A 19295-nucleotide genomic window follows, 5' to 3' on the forward strand; every position below is an offset into this window, starting at 1 on the left:
TAACAGCCTAAAAAAATTACCTAATCTAGGAAGCTGATTCCATCTTACAGGTATAGTCTCAGACCAGAAGCAGTCTGGAAGGTAGAACCCCTTTACTTCAAGCTACCTGGGACCATACTTCTTATTCAAGGGAATATATTTTGGGATGAGGGAAAGAATAATCAACCCTCAATATGATATAGTTACAAGATTCCTGCACTTTAGCCTGTCTTTATAACTACGTTCCCAGGCTTTTGTCTCCTCATCCACAGAAATGAATAGATTGTAAGGATGATAGCCAACATCTCTCCATCTGGACCAGACTATGATTTCAAACATTTCAAAAGTAATAAACAAACAAACAAACAAAAACACACACAAAAAAACAACAAGGCAGTAAATACAAGAAAAGAAATTGGACTCTGGTACGTTTTTACTGAAACAGAGAATACAAAAAACATTGGTTAAGTCTATGCCCCAAAATGCAACCGTTTTCAGTCTGCTCAGCAGCAGAAGGACATTGGCATATGACTTTGTGCTCCTAGAGATAAACATTCACAAATGACTTCATGGAGAGTCATGAAACGACTCCCTCAGCCAAAGGGAAACTGCTCAAAATGCTCTTTTCTTGCCAAAATCACCAAAAATCTTTATGTTGCTAAATCCAATGGTTTCTCTTTGTCTTTATCTTATTTCTCAGCTGCATTCAACATAGATGGGCACTCCCACCTGAATACACTCTGTTCTTTTGGCTTCTACAGCACTCTTGGGTCTTGACTTGCCTTCTACCTACCTGGCCATCTCATGTCAGTCCTCTTCCTCCACTCTAACCCCTGGAATGTCCCCAGGGTTTGTACTGCTATCCTCTCTCCCTTCTTTATCTATACTATCTACCAGGCTGATCAGCCAGACCTGGGCATTAAATACTAGTTGCCTGCTAATAATCCCCAAATTTATCTCTCACCCCCAGACATCTATTCTGAACTCCAGACACCTATATTAAGTCCTCTACTGAACATTTTCATTTAAAATTCTATTGAGGGCCTCACATGTAGCATGTCAAATCAGAACACTGGGTTTCCCTGCTCCCACAATGGCCCCCCCTCCTCTGTTCCTCTCCCAGTCTTCTCCATCCCTCAAATGGCACCACTATCCATCCAGTTATCCGAATCAATTACCTAGAAATCATTCTTGATTCTCCTTACTTCCCACACCCATTAGTAAATCCTTTTGGCTTACATCCAGAATGTATCTCAAATCCATTCTTCAAGTCCACAATCTCTACCAGAATCAAAACCACAATAATCTCTTGCCTACATTACTGCAAAGGCTTGTTTTCTAACTTCCAGCTTCGTTCACTCTTCTATTCTTTCTTAAAATGAAGTATTTATTAGTATGTTTTTTTTTAAAAAACATATTTTTATTGATTTCAGTGAGGCGAGGAGAGGGGGAGAGAGATAGAAACATAAATGATGAGAGAGAATCACTGATTAGCCACCTCCTGCACACCCATCACTGGGGATGGAGCCCGCAACTGGGACATGTACTCTGAGCAGGAATCAAATCCAGACCTTCCCGTTCATAGGTCGATGCTCAACCGCTGAGCCACGTCAGCCAGGCTAGCAGGTCTTTTTGGAATAAGTTTTCATACGCCAGGTCTGAAAAGAAATTCCACACAGAACTCCTGTTCAAATTTATGCTCCACAAAGCAGCAGGGTGATCCTTTGAAATAGAATTCATACTTAAATCCCTTCAATGGCTGCCCATTTTAGCTAGATTAAAAAACGAAGTCCTCACCATGGCCTGAACATCTCCCCATGCCTGGTCCTGTCTGCCTCTCAACCTCTCTCCTTAGCGCACTATGCTCTGGCCACTCTGGCCTTGCTGTTGTTTCTCCATCACAGGCAGCTCATCCCTACCTCAGGGCCTTTGCACTGCCTAACTGCCCACCTGCAATACTCTCCACTCTGGCTCATTGGTGGATGGCTGCTCTTCCTCCTCACTGTATTCTCAGTTCAATGTCAACTCTCCAGAGAAGCTCTCCAACCACTAAGAATCAGTCCCATCTCTCTTCCTCTCCCACCACCCTCTTTTCATTTTATTCATAATGTACCCGAATTTGACTTTATTTCTTTGTGTTCATTGCCAAGATTTCCCACCAAATATTAAGCTCCTCAAGGGCAGGGCTATACCTGTCTGCTGGGTTCCCAAGGCTGAAAGCACTAGTCCTTCTACACACGGAAGTCAGAGTGACCTTTTCAAAACAGAAGTCATATCAGGTCACTGTTGGCTCAAGACTGCCAGAGGCTTCCAATCTCTCAGAACCATGTCCAAAGGGCTTCTCATGGCCTGCACCGGGCTGACTCCATCTGGCCCAGGGACTTCTTCTCCTCCCAGTGTCACCTCTCTCACTCGGCTACAACCACACTGACTTCCCTGCCATCCCCAACACATCCTGTACAGCACTCCTCCTCCCTCTCATCCCAGCCTCTGGTCAAACGTTTCCTCTCCAAAGATTCTTTCCCTGCCCACCTGAGCCAAACAGCCTGGCCCCTCTGTCTATTTCTCTGCATCACACGTATACCACCTGTCACGCCATACTGTTGTTTGCTACATCATTTCGCTTAACCCACTCTCCACACACAAGTTCGTAGAGAGAGACTATTAGTTTGTTCACGGTGGAATGCCCATCACCTGGGATATGGAGGTCCTCAGTAGATATGTGTTGAATGAATGAACAACATGTTCTTGCTAAAAACTGCTAAGTCTTTCCAGATTGGGCCTGTCTAGGTAGATTATACCTAAGCAGTAGAAAGATTTATTCTGATGGAAACTGCTCATGCTTTTCAACATGTGGAACCCCAGAAACAACACCTGTGCTCCCATGAAGAAGGCCACGCCTGTAGGAAAGCAGACTCCGTGGCCCAGTCCCTGTAGCCACAGTAGCAGGGGTGCCTCTTTCCTCCAAAAGTTCGGCTTTATAGTCCTGAGTCTCTGCTACCCCAGCGGACCGCTCGCTTACACCAGCAGACAGAGGGAGAGCTGGCACACCTACCAGCAGGACCAAAGCATGACTGGAAGATGCACCGTTCCTGTCTGATGCTCCTGCCCCCACCCCCACCCGCCCCTGGGGAGACGCAACACGGGCACAGAACGACTGTGTGATGCTTGAGCTCCTCTGGTATTTGTTTTCATGTAACAATGTGTCGGCCTTCATATGTTTGGAGGTCAGCATCACCACAGGGACTAGGATTTAGTCGTCTGTCCTTTCAACACTGACTGTGTCTGTCAGGCGCGGACACTGTGCTGGACCCGGGAGAGCCCTCCGTGGCACATGGGGGCGGGCCCTTGTTCTCATGAAGCTCACAGTTTAACAGAGGAGACAGACCATAAACACCCACTTACACAAACAGACAAAAGTACCAGAGAGCTAATATGCATGGGGAGAATGAAACGTGGGCCAAATGGTAGTGACCATGAGAAAGGTCAAACCGTTCAGGAAAGGAGGTACCATTTCAGCAGAGCCTGGAATGAGGAAGACGAGGAGGAGGAGGAGGAGGAGGAGGAGGAGGAGGAGACAGCTATGAGAAGGTGGGGGCGGAGGGCTCCAGGCCTAGCAAATGGACTGCCGCCCGTCCTTCCAGAACATGGATGGGAGGCAGAAACCTCTTACAAAAGGCAGTCCTGCCTCCTAGGACCCCTGTGACCTAGCTCTTCAGGTCTCGCCTTCCTTAATTCCCAAATGAGGATGAAGATAGATCACCTCACTAGACTGCTGAGTATTAAATTAGTTAATACGGTAACATCATACACCCAGAACAGTATGCAGATGAGAGAAATCGCTCCATAAGAGTTAGTTATTATGAGATCTTTAAAATCCAGATCTGAAATGAGATCTTGATTCATTAAAAAACAACAATAAAAGGAAGAACATAAAACATGATTACTGATGTGTCTATTCTTGAAATATTTAAATGAAACATGCCAGGCGTCAGCCTTTGCTCCTAGCGGAGGGCACTTGGATGGCATGTCATTCTGAGATGCACCTGGCGGCTGGTGATGGAGACCAAAAGGAGACGGAAACAGAACCCCTGCGGTTCCCCCTGCGGCCTTTTCCCCTTAGCAAACGTTTCCAAGGAAAAGTTCTTCAGTCATGAGTCTCAAACGCAGCATCTTTGGTGCATGACCGTGATTCACTGCCCATCTGGAGAGAATGATGGTGAATATTATCTTTTTCCAAAACCTGTTACATTTTCTAAGAATTCTTAGACTACTAAGCTAATATTATGCACAGCAAGAGATCGCTCATAAATGTCTCCAAACTTATTTTATGACAGGAATACAGTCAGGAAAGTACGAATGACTTCCTGATAATCAAAACGAGGAATAAATGGAGTTAATGAAAAATATAAACCATTCTGCACCCTTTTCATCTTCGAGCAGTTTCTGTTGTGAGTAGCTGGGTTGTGGAGAGGCAAGAGGCTGGAGGGATGTGCGGAGGGACGGAGAAACGTCTCAGCATTTCAGCTGTTTCAACTGTTACACAAAATGGCCACCCTCCTCCTCTCTCCAAAATGGCTCAACAGCCTGCTTGACAAACTACAAGGCCACTTGGATGAAACTTGAGCAGGACATTGTTGGTAATTATTGATATGTTCTTTAAGTGGGGGGTGATCTAAACACTTGAGATTTGTGTTCTATATTTAACAGAATTTCCTTTTGAATGTAATACTATTTAAAGCATCTGTGCATGGAGAGCAGATAAGTCCCAGTCCACAAGCCCAAGATTGAGAATGAGCCAACTCTGACAGTAGTTCTCTTTTATTAGACCACATTTAGTAGAGAACTATGTGTAGATACTTTGTTCAGTTTTTATGTTGACAATAAAGATGGAAATCGGTAGGGCTAATACTATACAACCCAGAATATTTTGGGTCCCCCCCCCCACCCCCCAGTTATTTCTAAGTGTTATATGTGAGTTCAAAAGGAATCTGCTCTTCCATGTTGATTCTTTAAAAAAAAATAATAATAATAACAAAAAGATACCCATGTTCAACTCACATTTTCTTCATCAGAATCTGTGGAAAAGGAAAAAAAGTTTGCAGAAACAATGATATCATTCAGAAGCTAATTCCAGATTTTCAAAATTTGTAATGGAAAACCAGAGTTTCCATAAAGCTTATATTGTTAAATTGGCTAATGCAGGGTCAATGCAGACTTTAAAAAGAAAATTCCCCAACAGTCTATTATCCTTAATTTTTAATGAAGTCACAAAATAGAAGAAATCTGTAGAAGTTATAAGTTATAGTTAAAGGCTTTAAGTTATAGTTTCAGAGTAAATGGTCTTAGTCAGAAAATATTGGTAAGCAAAGAAGGCAGTTTTACAGTGGAGTTAAAGCATATTAAAGTCATTTTCATTATAAGCATGGCCCCAAGTAACACTTCAGCTCTCCTTGGCAGCCAGGCAAAAGTTTTTCAAATAAGGACTGGAAATTCCTCCCAGCATCGAGCTAAGTTACATATCTCTTTGCTGTATAGCAATATTGCCATTCTGTTAAGAGTAACAATAAAGAAGTACCGCAATGCTTGTCTAATAGGGCAACCAGCTTGCAAAAACACATTTATCTCAGTTCTCTTTTAATTCGTTCACAGTAAGAATGGATGAATTCGAAGTTTAGGAGTATCCCTGAAGACTGCCAAAGTATGTTAGGTCAAACTGTAAATTTTCCCTGAAGTACTCTGCCAAAATTACACTGAGAACTGAGAAGAGAATCCTTCAAAGGTTTCCAAGAGTAAACTTTAATCTGTTATGGAAAAAAATAAGTAAAATTACATTGCCTCGCCTGTGTGTGATGCCTGTTTGATTCCCAAGGCTCAGCACCACATGGAGACACATCAGTTGCAGCCGAGGCCTAGAACTCAGGGAAGGAGCTGGAGTGTTGGGACATCAAATATTTGGCAGCGGGTTCTCACTAACCCTACAGTGGCATAAATCTTGCAGATCTGCCTTCCTTGGTGTTGACCTCTGGAAGTAACAAAAGGGTCATCCTGCTCACTGTTAAGAGGGAGTCTACGGCCAAGTGCAGCTCAAGTCTTTGAAGCCAGGTGGGCTTGGGTGGAAACCCTGACTCCGAGTTGCCTGGAGCATGTTGTCTTCATCTCTGTGTGTCTCATCCTTCCTCATCTATAAAATGCTGGGAGTAGCCAAAGCTGGTTTGGCTCAGTGGATAGAGCGTCAGTCTGTGGGCTGAAGGATCCCAGGTTCGATTTCAGTCAAGGGCATGTACCTTGGTTTCGGGCACATCCCCAGTAGGTAGTGTGCAGGAGGCAGCTGGTCAATGTTTCTCTCTCATTGATGTTTCTAACTTTCTATCCCTCTCTCTTCCTCTCTGTAAAAATTCAATAAAAAATATATATATATATGCTGAGAGTAACCACCTCCAGGACCACTGTGAAGGTTAAACATGATGATAATACACATAGGTGGCAGGCACCATAAAAGGCTACCTGTGGCCCTGGCTGGTTTGGCTCAGTGGATAGAGCGTGGGCTTGCAGACTCAAAGGTCCCAGGTTCAATTCCAGTCAAGGGCACATGCCCGGATTGCGGACTCAATCCCCAGTAGGGGGGTGCAGGAGGCAGCCGATCAATGATTTTCTCTCATCATTGATATTCCTATCTCTCTTCCCTCTCCTTTCTTCTCTGAAATCAATAAAAACATTTAAAAAATGCTACTTGTTCCCTGCATTTAAACATTATGTAACCAATATTAAGGCTCTTTGTTGATGTATTCCTTGTGTTTCAAGCACGTTCTTAGATATTACCCTAAGTTATCATTGATATTTCCAAAGTTTGATTCATCTTTTACAGTAGTTGAAGCTCATTCATTGTGAACTCCAAGTGTTTACTCATTCTGGTGGAAATAATAAATGAAAAGATTATCACAAAATAAATAAATAAATAATAAATAATAAAAATAAAAAATGCTACTTGTGGCTCACAGACCCTGGCTGTGCAGGAATTATTCAACTATTTCATTAGTTTTCACTTCACATTTCTCATTGGGAACTATTCCTATAAGAAAAAATGCTATTAAAATTTCCTTATACCCCAAACATTCTCCTAGAACTTATAGGGGTTTTTTAATAACTATGTTCCAGGATGTATCATAATTACCACAGATTCAGCCCAATCTCCCACATCTTCTGCATTTATAGTAGAAATAAAATTTTGAACATTTTGAGGTTGACACTCAAGTGTTTTTTTCCCCTCCATCAACCCCCGCTAGCCTGCCTCTGCCTCCCACTCCAGGCTTCACCACCCTATTGTCTGTGTCCATGGGTTATGCATACATGCAGACAAGATCTTTGGATAACCAGTTTCCATCCACCCTCTCCCGCCTTCCCTCTGAGATTCTACAGTCTGCTCCATGCTTCTATGACTCTAGATCTATTTTCATTCATCAGTTTATTTTGTTCATTAGATTCCACATTCGAGTGAAGTCATGTGATACTTGCATTTCTATGACTGGCTTATTTCACTTAGCATAATACTCTCTAGGTACTTCCATGCTATCTCACAAGGTAGGAAGCCCTTCTATCTTACTGCTGTATACTATTCCATGGTATAAATGTACCACATCTTTTTATCTACTCGTTTACTGATGGGCACTTGGGCTGTTTTCAGATTTTAGCTATTGTAAATTGTGCTGCAATGAACACAGGGATGCATACATTCTTTCTGATTGTATTCATACATTCTTTCTGTTTCATGTTTCTTAGGATATATTCCTAGAAATGGGATCACTGGGTCAAATGGCAGACCATATTGAATTTTTTAAGGCCATCCCATACTATCTATATATATAAAACCCTAGTAAGCAAATAGACCAAATGGCAGAAAAACTGAACAACTGGTCACTATGATGTGCACTGACCACAAGGGGGTGCACACAGAACATGGTGGGTGTTGGCAGCAGGCGGCAGAGTGCAGAACATGGTGGGCATCGGCCACTGCATGGTGGAGCAGGTGAGTAGGGGTGCCAGACCAAAGTGGGCGCCAGTCACTGTCACCAGGGCGAGCCTCTGGTGGTTACTGAAAATACTTTGCTCCCATGCACCATAGTCCCACCAGGCACTTGCACCTGCTGCTGGTGCCAGCCCTAATTGCTCTGCACTGTCAGTGGGTGCGAGTGGGTTTGGCACCATCAATGTGTGGGAGCAGTGGCAGAAGCTGGGCTGCCAGCTGACAGAAGGCTGGGGGACACAATGGGAGGGGCCAGGCGGGGCAAGAGGATGTGCGCACCTCCCCCATTCTCCCCAACCTCCCCCCACTCCACACCCCCCTAGCCTCATGGCCCACAGTACCTTTCAAGGTGCACAAATTCATGCACTGGGCCCTTAATTTTCCATAATAGCTGCACCAGGCTGCATTCCCACCAGCAGTGTACTAGGGTTCCCTTTTCTCCACATCCTCGCCAGCCCTTGTCATTTGTTGATTTGTTGATAATAGCCATTCTTAAAGGTGTAAGGTGATACCTCATTGTCATTTTAATTTTCATCTCTCTGATGACCAGTGACTTTGAGCATTTTTTTCATATGTCTCTTGGCCATCTGTATGACACTCAAGTATTACTGAACCACTTTGGGCAGGGCTCTTGGGTTATGTGGACAAAGAAATTTGCATGTTCTAGGGGTTTCTGAATTGCCAGTGTGGAAATTGGGTCTAAGACAGAGTGCATGAGGAAGCCCTCTTCTCTACTAAGTCTTCTTTCTTTACAGGTCCCTTTCCCTCACTTTATGAACAAGCTCAAGTCTCCCCTTCTTAAAAAGCAAAGCAAGGGGGGAGGTGGTAAGAGATCAACCAAAGGACTTGTATGCATGCATGTAAGTATAACCAATGGACATAGACAGTAGGAGGGTGAGGGTATGTGCTAGGGGGTGGGAGCAGGCGGGGAGAGGTCAATGGGGGTGCAGGAGGAGACATATGTAATACTTTCAACAATAAAGAATTTATTTTTTTTAAAGCAAAGCAAAACAAAATAAAAACAGAAACCCTTCTTCTCATGTTTCTTTGTAGATATGGTTGAACCTCTCTCTAAGGGAAAACATCCAAACTTCTTTGCTGAGAATTCCTTGCCAACTGTCTACATTTGCCCTCATCACCCCACTGAAACTGCCCTCATTCATTTCCAACCAACAAGGCTCACAGTGTCCATCTCTCTGCTGCTCTGCATCCTATGGATCACGTCCTTCTTCTGCAACTCCTCATGCTTTCGGGCTGTGGCCCTGCACTTTCCTAATTCTCCCCATACAAGTCCGGTTCCTTCTGTTTCTCTCATTCCACCAGTCCCATCCTCTGTCTAATCCTTAAACATGAGCATAAGGCTCCGCCCTCAACCTCTTGCTGTTATCACTTTATACATTCATCTTGGGTGATCTTATCTTGGCTCAAAATTTCTCAACCACTGTCTTTATGCTGAAGATTCCTGCAGCCATAGTCCCACCGATTGCATTTGACCTTGAGATTCTTATATCAAAAGCCTGCTGGACACCTCCACCTGGATGTTTATCAGGCGACTCAGAACTGGACACATCTTCTACCCTAACAAATGATAATAAGTGTATGGGGCATGTACCATGAAGGCTACCTGTGCATCACAAACCCTGGCTGCGTAGGAAGCTATGTGTAACTATCTCATTAGGCTTTACTTCACACTTCTCATTGTGAACTATTCCTATCACAGAAATTTGACATTTTCTCAACGTTTGGCACCATGCAACCAACGGGTACTCAAATTAAAAATCTGGGAGTCTCTCCACTCACTGACCATTGCTCCCACCTAATCAGTCACCAAATCCTGCCAATTTAGTTCCCTTTGGGTGTTTTATTTACTCCCTCCCTTTCACCCCTCCTATTTCATCTGTCCTGTTTTACGTCCTCATCATCTCTCACTGGATAGTCAATCCCCTAACTATTAGATAGTTTCCCAGTGCCACTCTCATCCCCCTCACATCAACCCTCCTCACAGCTGCTGGTCTGGATAGCAGGCCACATACTACTCACTGTCTGCAAGGTAATGAACAGGAGGTCTAGCAGTTCAGTGACAAATGTCCAGCGGCAAAGTTACACAAATGGTTCCTCCAGTAGGATCGTGCCTACACTTTGCATCTCTTTATTACTGCCCAATGTATAGCTCTCTGGACTGCCTATTGATTCTGAAAGCTAACTGGCATCTTTCTCATAAACTCCTTTTTTCTGCTGGAACAGCCAACTTGTGCTGTTTGCTGTGAAGATCTTTGAGAAGCATACAGTTCCATGTGCTCCCACCGTAATTACTGATTTGTGTTTCCTCTTATTGGTCTTCTGCTGCCACCAAGGACAGGGACCACGGCCACCTATGTACTTCCTGTTCCCTATTCACTTCAACTACTAATATAGTGCCTGATGGATAGCAAGCACTCAAATGCTTGTTGGTAGACTGAATAGTGGGAGCTTTTTCTGTAAAGGATATGATTCATTCTGGAGTCTATGAAATTATGACACGGTACTACTTGCTTTGCTTGATCATCTTATTCTTAGCCTCAGAATACCCAAAAACACAACTAACTTTTTCACAGAGAAAGCAAATCTCCTGGCCGATCTCACTCAATCACAAGCCCAATCCATTAGTCTGTGCATCAGTCACATGAGTGTGCAAGAGATTCTTTTAGGAGTAGACAAATATCTCCACTGGCTTTTACCCATCAAGGTGGGTACTGCTGAGGCCTCACACTCGAGTTCTTGGAAACTAACAGCTCTCAAAAGCTAGTTCAAAGTGTAGTAGTCTGTTGCCAAAAATGCTTTCCAGATCAAGCAGTGTCACTCTCGAGGTTGCTTTGTGACTGTTTGTGATGGCAGAGGATCAAGGGACTCAGGCAAGCCTCACAACCCAAGGGCTATTTGTCCATGGCATGTCAGCCCACAAAAGACCACATATTGGCGAGACAAGCTGAAATACTGCTTCACCATTATATCTAGAAATTACAACAATTAGCCTCCAAAGTCTCTGAAGTCCTATGGTAGGAAGGATTATCAAACACAACTTCTTTCACTACAGGGAAAAAATGTCAAGGCTTTTCAAGAGCTTTAGACATTGATTAAATCCAAAGTGTTTGTTGACACTACATATTGTGTCAGGTGTGGTGGGGTGGAGGTGGTTCCTATTCTGAAAGATGCATCACTGTGATGAAGTAAAGGCATGGGGACTCCGATAAGGAGACACCAATAAGATTTACCAATAAGGGAGATAAGGGAAGGCAGAGAAGTAAGAGAAGGGAGAGGCTCATTGACTTGGGCAACTTGGGGAATGCTTCAATGAGGAGCTGGATCTTAAAGCACGAATAGGATTTGAATAGGCTGAGATGGGGCAGAATAATGCAGGTGTTGAAAACAATGCAACTAGAGTAAGGAGGCCTTAAATCAAGGGTGTGTTGAGTGAATCAAACATTAGGAATTAATGAGAGGGCAGAGTAGAAATACAATTTGGGGCAAATCATGAAGCATCTTGAGTGCCACGCTTGGCATTTTGCACTTTACCCTGAGGGTAACTGATAATTATCAAGGCGTTTTTAACAATCCCTTGACAAGAGGGCATTTCTTCTTTCTTACTTCTGGAGGGGTGGGGAGTTGGCCATCATTCTAAGGCACTGTCCTCAACCCCAGCTGTATATTGGAAAAACTAGGGAGTTTATTTGTCATACTGGTTTTTTTTGTGTGTGTGAACAATGCCAAGTCTGGCACCATTTTGGGCCAAATTAATCAGAATCTCTTGGTGGAGGGCCTGGATGTGACTCTTTTAAAAGAACTACTTAGGTGTTTTTAATGTCCAAAGTTAAGCACTACTAGCGTAATGCTTAAGTATAAGAATTTATTTGTACATTTTTAGTTTTGGTCGAGAGTGCTTTGCTGACATTAAGTATGACAGTATGCTTTGCTTACTTAGGTATGGCTTAGTGGATATAATAGACATTTCTGATGTACAGTGAAAGTTTCTTGCCCTGAAATAACCTTATCATTTACCACTTGTAATATGTTTTTCTGGGTTAAGCACTACCTTCTATCTGCAGTGGGAAAACTGACAGATATAAAAATCAGGATTGACCGGCCAAGATGCCTAAAACATGTTCCACCACCTGCTGGCCCTACTTTTTGAGATATTCATTCCTTCTGAACAAAACTGGATTTCACTCAAATTCTTAAAAACCAAATGCTGTTTGTAAGAAAAGTGAGTCTACTGCTGGGTGACCTACCAAAGAGATTCTGCTATTTTAAGAACCAGGACCTTTCATGAGTGCTGTAGCCCAAGAGGCGACTCACAAAACATGCTAACTGCAGGCTAAGAGATTGAAAATGGCAATGAAGGCAGGAAGTCCTATGACAAGAAATTACATTCTCCTCCTCGTACATTGTGACCACAGCTGATTTCTACAATTAGGAGAAACCCCCCCAGGCACCAGGTTGGGATTAGACCAGGAGCTGGTGGTGGCTTCCTACTGAGCAATTCTAACCGGAGCAGGGAGGAACTCAGACTGGGTGCTGGCCTTGATAAGAGGGAGTTTGACCAGACAGGACCTAGGGCCAGAGAAGTCAGTCAGGCAAAGCAGAGCAGGCAGATATGACTAGTCCAGGCAGTTTAAATCCCAAGTGGAGGGTGCAGACAAGAGAACACAAGACCCTAGACTGACTGACAGAGAGGCCAAGGGTTAGGAACCTGCCAAAGAGCTTAGGAGATGAGAGATGATGTTTGGCTAGGCATATCATGGAGGGCACCAGCACCATCAACCATGGAGCATGATTGATGCTGAGGCACCAGCTCTGTGGATGGATATGCAGGGAAGAGCAGCCGAGGGTGGGGGAATGATGGGGCAGGATGCAAAGGACTCCTGACCCAAACCAAGAATTTATGGAGAAAAGGTGTTCGGTCATTTGGAGAGACTATCAGCCAAATGTGAACTTGGTTTTAATACTTTATCTTCATACCTCAGTCAACATACAGAAGTTGGTGGCCTGAGAGGCTCGTGGGTGCTAAAAATAGAGCAAATGGCAAAACTATAATCAAAAGAAAATGGGACTCTGCGTAGCTTCTCAGAAGCTGTGCTGGAAAGCTGTTTGAATTAGAAGAAATCATGATTGATAAAATACAAATCTAGTGCGAGTAAGGATAATAACATGTTACTATCTAAAGTGCTCACTATGTGATACATGTATTAATGTGTTCATTCTTCACAACCATCTTATGAGACAGGCACTTTTATTATCTCAGATGAGGAAACTGAGACAGAAAGGATATATAACTTGTTGAATGCCACACAGTATGAAAGGGCAGAGCCTGGATTCAAGCTGTCTAGCTTAGAGGCTATACTAACCACTAGGCTTACATGGCTTTTCATGATGGGGAATTACCTTTGAAGGTACAGGAAGAACCAAGAGCACAAATGAACATGCATAAGGACTTTTTAATCACCCAATACTTAATTTATTCAGTCAGCAAATTAATTCACTCAATAAATCTTTATTGAGCACCTACTACATGCCAGACCCTTTTCTATATGCTGAAGATTGCCGACAGGTGGGATACCCACACATCTGGAAGAGTGAATAAATTCACTGTATGACCAAGAGCATAGTGTTGTGTGACTCTGGTAGGCCCAAACCTTTGAAACCTATTCTATCACATGTATGAACTGTAACTATATCTCTTATGAAGAGTTCCCAAACTGTTGTAATTAACACAAAGCTCCAGGGCCCAGGACCCAGTGGAGACTGGGATGAGGCAGTGATAGTGCAGGGAAGAACTGGTGAAGGACAGAGGAAATGAGAGGTTGCCATTGCCTGGGCTGTGACCATGACTGGCACACCTGTCTGGGCCCAGTGTGCTCCTCCATAAAATAAAGATATTGCACTGGATAACCCCTAAGGCCCACTGCTAGGATCTAGGAGCCCTTGCAGAGCCAGAGCAGATTCAATGCTGTGCTCAGGCACAGGGCACAACAGCCACACTCAACAGCAGCATAGCCAGGGCGGCCAGGAGAATGCCTGGTGATACTATCGCCTTGACCGGCTCACTGAGAGACATCCAAGGGACACCCTGAATGTGGGCTGCACTCCCGTCTCAACACAGCGTGGGTTTGTGTTTCTGCTGAGAGGGCACCGGGAGACCCATAAGCAGAGGAAATGCAGGTTCAAGCAGGCCCGGGGGCAGGAACTGCCCTGTGAACCCCTCATTTTAGGGTGAGATGCAGAGTGGGCCCCTCATGGTTAGGAAAAGAGAGCTGTAATCCGCAGGAAGGGAGGATGGCTCCTCCTGCTCCAGCAAGGACCCTGGGTCCCTTGCTAGACTTTGGCTCTAGCTGGGCTTCAAGAAATATCAGGCAGATTATCACTATTTATAATAATGGGCACATGACTGAGTGCAGAACTGAAACTCAGATGGCCAAGTGACCGGAAGTGTCCTCAAGACAGAAGGAAGGGGTTTGGGTGAAGAAAGGAGGTGTCAGAAAGAGACACAGGCATGTGCTTGCAATGGGATTTGGGCACCTCTGCCATGGTCACACCCCCACACCCACACCCACCCCTTGTTATACCAAACCTCTAGCCAGGTCCTGCCTCGGATATCAGCACTTGCTCCAGGATATCATCCAAACTCTTCCTGGATTAGGCAATTTCTCGACTCCTGACCCCCACTGCTATAGAAATAAAAAATGCTTTCCCTACAAAAAAAGAAAAAATGCTTTGAATTTTATTTTTCTACCTTCTCTTAACCTGACACATTTCAGTATCTGTCTTCCCCTACTTGGGTGGCTTTGTTTTTGAAACTCCCAATTAAAGAGCAGTGCCTGGATTTGGATTTCACCCCTCCCTTTCCTCAGTTCCTCTGAGGGCGTTAGGTTAGAGGTACTAAGCGCCAAAATATCCAAAACTCAAGAGTGAAGCCAACATCCACCTGATGACTAATTTGAATTGTGACTCTGGAAGAAAGGTCAACTTTCTGTTCTCTAAGAATCCTCCGAGGAACGGCTGACATGCGCAAACGGAATCAATGGCTTGGATTTCAGCTGAGGACCACTGTGTAAAGGAGTAAATGAATAAAGATCTGTATAGGATAAAATAGATCTCTTCTTTCCTGGATTTAATTCAAAACTAAAAACACAGAAACGAGTTCAAATTTGAGTCTGACACAATCTCACTTGCCTTGACAAGTTTGGGAAGATAAAAAAAATTCTACAAAAAATAAAATAAAATAAATAAAAATAAAAAATAGAGGGGCCCTAGCTAGATTGGCTCAATGGAGAGAGTCAGCCTGTGAACTGAAGGGTCCCAGGTTGGATTCTCACCCAGGACACATGCCTAATTTACCGACTCGGTCCCCAGTAGGGGGCGTGTAGGAGGCAGCCGATCAATGATTCTCATCATTGATGTTTCTATCTCTCCCTCTCCCTTCCTCTCTAAAATCAATAAAACATATTTAAAAATAAAAATAGAGGGGGGTGGGTGGGAACCAAGGCCACAATTGGCAAAAGTAGAAAGTAGAGGAGGCTGGACTGCAGGGCTGGTCCCCTGCACTGGTGTCACACCCTGTGCCTGGGGTGTCCCCATGGTGGTACACAACCCAAGCCAGCACACTGCCCTGCCCAAACCCGCCCATCCTGTGTCCAGTGGAGATCAAGCATATTTTAAAATGGCCATGAACTAGAGACATTGGAATTGTAACCGGAGATGTGTAGAGAACGAATACTTGAAATAAACTAAAGGGTTGGACCTCCAATATAATTTGGGGCAGCTGGGGAGATATTTTAAGACAATCACCCCAGATTTGAATCTCCTGTGATGAAATTCCAATTCCTCCCTTCACTGGCCTTTAGCATTGTTCTTTCCATTGGAAATTAACCTACTGACTAAGGACATATAGAAATGCCATTTGTGTTCCAAACACTGTGGGCAAAAGTCTCTCTATAACCTACAACTTTACTTTGGTGGATACAAATGCGCAGATGGAATCCATCTCAAAGGGTTTTTGCAACCAGATGAAGGAAATTAGCAAAGAGACTTGTGAACAGCTTGCCAAATTTCAGCCCAGGGCGATTTTATTATCTGTATGTCACCTACCTAGAAATGGGTTTGTAACAGAAATTCTTAGCGCTGGCTTCTCAGCAGGCAGCCACAGCAGCTGGCACACAACTGAACAAACTCTTTACCCCTCTGGAGTGGACTGTTATGTCCAAGCTCTGGTCTTTGAAAAAACACCATCTTGTAAAGACGGAAGCCTAACCTGCCCCACCTGGAGTGCTCGAAGGAGAATGAATTCACTCCCCCAGCCAAACCAGAAGCCCTAGTACTGAGCCAGAAAGCAGTGACCGTTAGAAGTTAGAAAGAAGGGAAACGGGAAAGCAACAGTACTTTCATTATACTATTAAACCTTAATCACCTTTTCCTATAAGCATTTGCCTGTTTGCTCGGTTTAACTGCCACTGTGCAGAGGTGCCAACTCAGCGGAGAGCATTTCCTGTGGGCCTGCGAGGCTGTGGACTTGGGCGGGCTGTGGCTTGCCACTGACCCAGGCCGCAGCCTGCCGGAGGATGGGGGAGGGGGTGTGTGTGGGGGGGTGTCCCTCAGGGATTGAGGCTCCTGGATTAAGGGGTGATGCTCATTTCCTTTTCTGAGGGCCAGGACTAGAGAGGTGCCAAGGGCACAATATTTAAGGTTTTCACTCTCAGGGTCATACAAGTGGCTCTTTGACCTTAGGCCCAGATTACTACTGAGCAGTTCCCTCCCCTAATTAGCCAGGTCAGAGCTGGCCAATGCCATGTGACTTGGACCATCCATTTGAATATTCGAAGACTAAGATTCCCTTCTGTGAAAATGGGGCTAACATCACCCACCTGTGAGTGTCAGAGACACTAATGTATGCAAAGCCCCAAATAGAAGCCTGGGGCAGAATCAATTGTGAATGGCAGTTCCTATGTTCCAACCAGAGGTTCTGGACTCCACCCTCCTCCAGGTTGGGTGATCGGAGGCCTGAGGATAATTTGAAAGGGGAAGGAGGTAACCTGGCCTCCTTTATGCTGCAGTGTTTTTTAAAGAAGGCTCTTTCCCAGTCCCAATGGCCTGGGCAGTGGTCAGCAAAAGAGCCAAATATCAACAGGACAACAATTGAAATTTCTTGAGAGCCAAATTTTTTAAACTTAAACTTCTTCTAATGCCACTTCTTCAAAATAGACTCGCGCAGGCCGTGGTATTTTGTGGAAGAGCCACACTCAAGGGGCCAAAGAATCACATGTGGCTGAGAGCCGCAGTTTGCCGACCATGGTCCTGGGGCATCAATCTTCTAAAGGGAGTGACACAGTGAGGGAAAGAGGAAAGAGAAGAGACTCCCAGTGTCTGCTTTGGGCACTGGAGAACTACTTATTTTTACTAAATGAAGGGAAAGAAGATACCTCTGAAGTGTTCACATTTAAACTTTGTCACTAGAACCCAAGTGGTATGTAGTGGTGAGACCACGACCAACACCCACCAGCTTAGTGGCCTCAGGCACAAGGTCAGGGACTTGGTTTCCTCTTTTGCCAAGAGCTGGATTATAAATACAACAGGAATATGATGATGATGTCATGCAGCAAAACACAGAAGTCTCATCACAGGATTATGGAACCGCTCCCGCAGGATGGAGAGAGAATGCCCCATCCAGCTTCCCCAGCTCGCAAAGGTGTCCTCAGAGGACAGAGAGGATGAAATGCCCTGGGTGACAGCCATCAGCTGTGCCCCCTTCACCCTTCCATTAAGTGCTGGAGGGGAGGGGCAAAACCTCAGCGCTTCTACCCTAGGCCAGGTAAACAAAGGACACCCGCTCCACCCCCAATCTCTTCCTTGGCCATCTAGGCAGCACAGCTGAGGTTTGGAAGGAGGATCCATGACGCACACTTTTCCTTCCAAGGGGATTTAACCCCAAGATAGCATTTCCCACGTGAAAGAGCCAAGCAGCAGGGCAGTTCACCTCGGGCACTCCGGGGCACCGAGCCTCCTTACCTTCCTCATTTAAAATCCACGGCCGGAACGCCAACACCGAGTCAAAGCTACAGGTGTTCTCTTCGAAGGCGCAGGACCCGGCGGGCAGGTCCACGGCACGGGCAAGCTGCAGGGCTGCGGGCACAAAGCGAGTTTCAGTTCGGGCTCCAGCTCTGGGCGCCCAGGGAAACCTACCTGGTGGAAGTGAGGGGAGGGCGTGCAGGAGGGGGCAGGTGAGGGGATGCACTAGGAACTCCCTCACTGGTGCTTCCAGGGCGCGAACCTCCTCCGAGCTCCCTCATCACCACCCCAGGCTTGTCTAGGGGAGCGGGATAGTCGCTGCGGAGAAGTATCAGGAGGGGCCCTTTGGATGGCTCAGCCCAGGACAGCGAGCCCGGCCACGGGAGCAGCAGGAGTGGGAGAGGGTCACGAGAGCGTCCCCTGTCCCCTGCTCCCCCAAACACACATCCACACACCCCGGGTCCAGGCCTTACCTTGCACTGCCAGCAGGATGCCCCTTACCAGCATGGTCACGCTGCGGGCGGAGGACCGGAGAGTGGTGGAAGCTGCCAGCGGCTGGGACGAGCTGCTCCCAGGGGAAGGGAGCGTGGGAGGCGGGGGCGCCCGGGACCGGGCGGGAGCAGTCCAGAGGCCAGGCGTGCACTTAGAAGCTGCACGACTTTGCAAAGAGCTTCCAGAGCCGGGCGGAGAGCGGAAGGTGCCCAAATGGAGAGCGCAGCTTGGTCAGCTGCAGCCGCGGGTCTGACGGCGTCCCCGCCGCACGCACAGCTGGTCCTGGGCGAGGATCGGGCTGGGCGGGGAGGAGACAACTGCACACTTTTTTTTTTGAAAGGCTTGCCAGGAGTGGCTGGGAAAGGAGAGGTTGGGATGCAGTGCCTCCGCGCAAGATTTCAAAGTTTGGGACCAGATCTCTTGCACTCGGGCTGGCCTTCCAGGAGGCGCTCCGCCCCGCCCCGCGCGGTGGGAGCCAGCTTATTTCTGGGGACAGCCAGCCTCTCCGCATCTGGCATGGCAGTCCCGAGGGGCTGGCCTTCATGTTAACTGCTTCTCCCCGGAATGGAAGACCGTGGGATCCTCCTGGGAAAACCGAGAGGAAATTTTGGAAACTTGGACGGTGGGATAGCTTCACATCTCACCGGTTTTCAGCATTCGTGGCCCAAGCAACGCTAACCTTGAAATACCAACCCCCTGGTCGGTCCCCGTTTTTAGCAGTGGAATGTCTGGCATGCCTGGCGCTCTGCATTCCCTCTGTCCAGTG

The 19295-nt window shown here is 45.8% G+C and overlaps 1 protein-coding gene across 2 annotated transcripts in view; it reads right to left on the reverse strand.

Annotated features, from left to right (window-relative positions):
* MAMDC2 (MAM domain containing 2) overlaps positions 1-18971 on the reverse strand; it is a 127715-nt gene extending 108744 nt beyond the window's left edge. The window contains exons 1-2 of one of the 2 annotated variants that reach the window (XR_004987174.2): positions 18511-18971; positions 18038-18151 (exon numbers count right to left, since the gene is read on the reverse strand). Coding sequence is in view for 1 of the 2 variants with exons in the window: in XM_036433840.2 (XP_036289733.1) it covers positions 18038-18151; positions 18511-18544 (148 nt within the window). In the remaining variant the exon portion in view is untranslated. The remainder of the gene's footprint in view (positions 1-18037; positions 18152-18510) is intronic. The other variant, XM_036433840.2, reaches the window with a different exon arrangement.
* Between the last annotated feature and the right edge of the window lie 324 nt (positions 18972-19295).

This window comes from Pipistrellus kuhlii, unplaced genomic scaffold, assembly GCF_014108245.1.
Source record: "Pipistrellus kuhlii isolate mPipKuh1 unplaced genomic scaffold, mPipKuh1.p scaffold_m20_p_12, whole genome shotgun sequence".
Lineage (NCBI taxonomy): Eukaryota > Metazoa > Chordata > Mammalia > Chiroptera > Vespertilionidae > Pipistrellus > Pipistrellus kuhlii.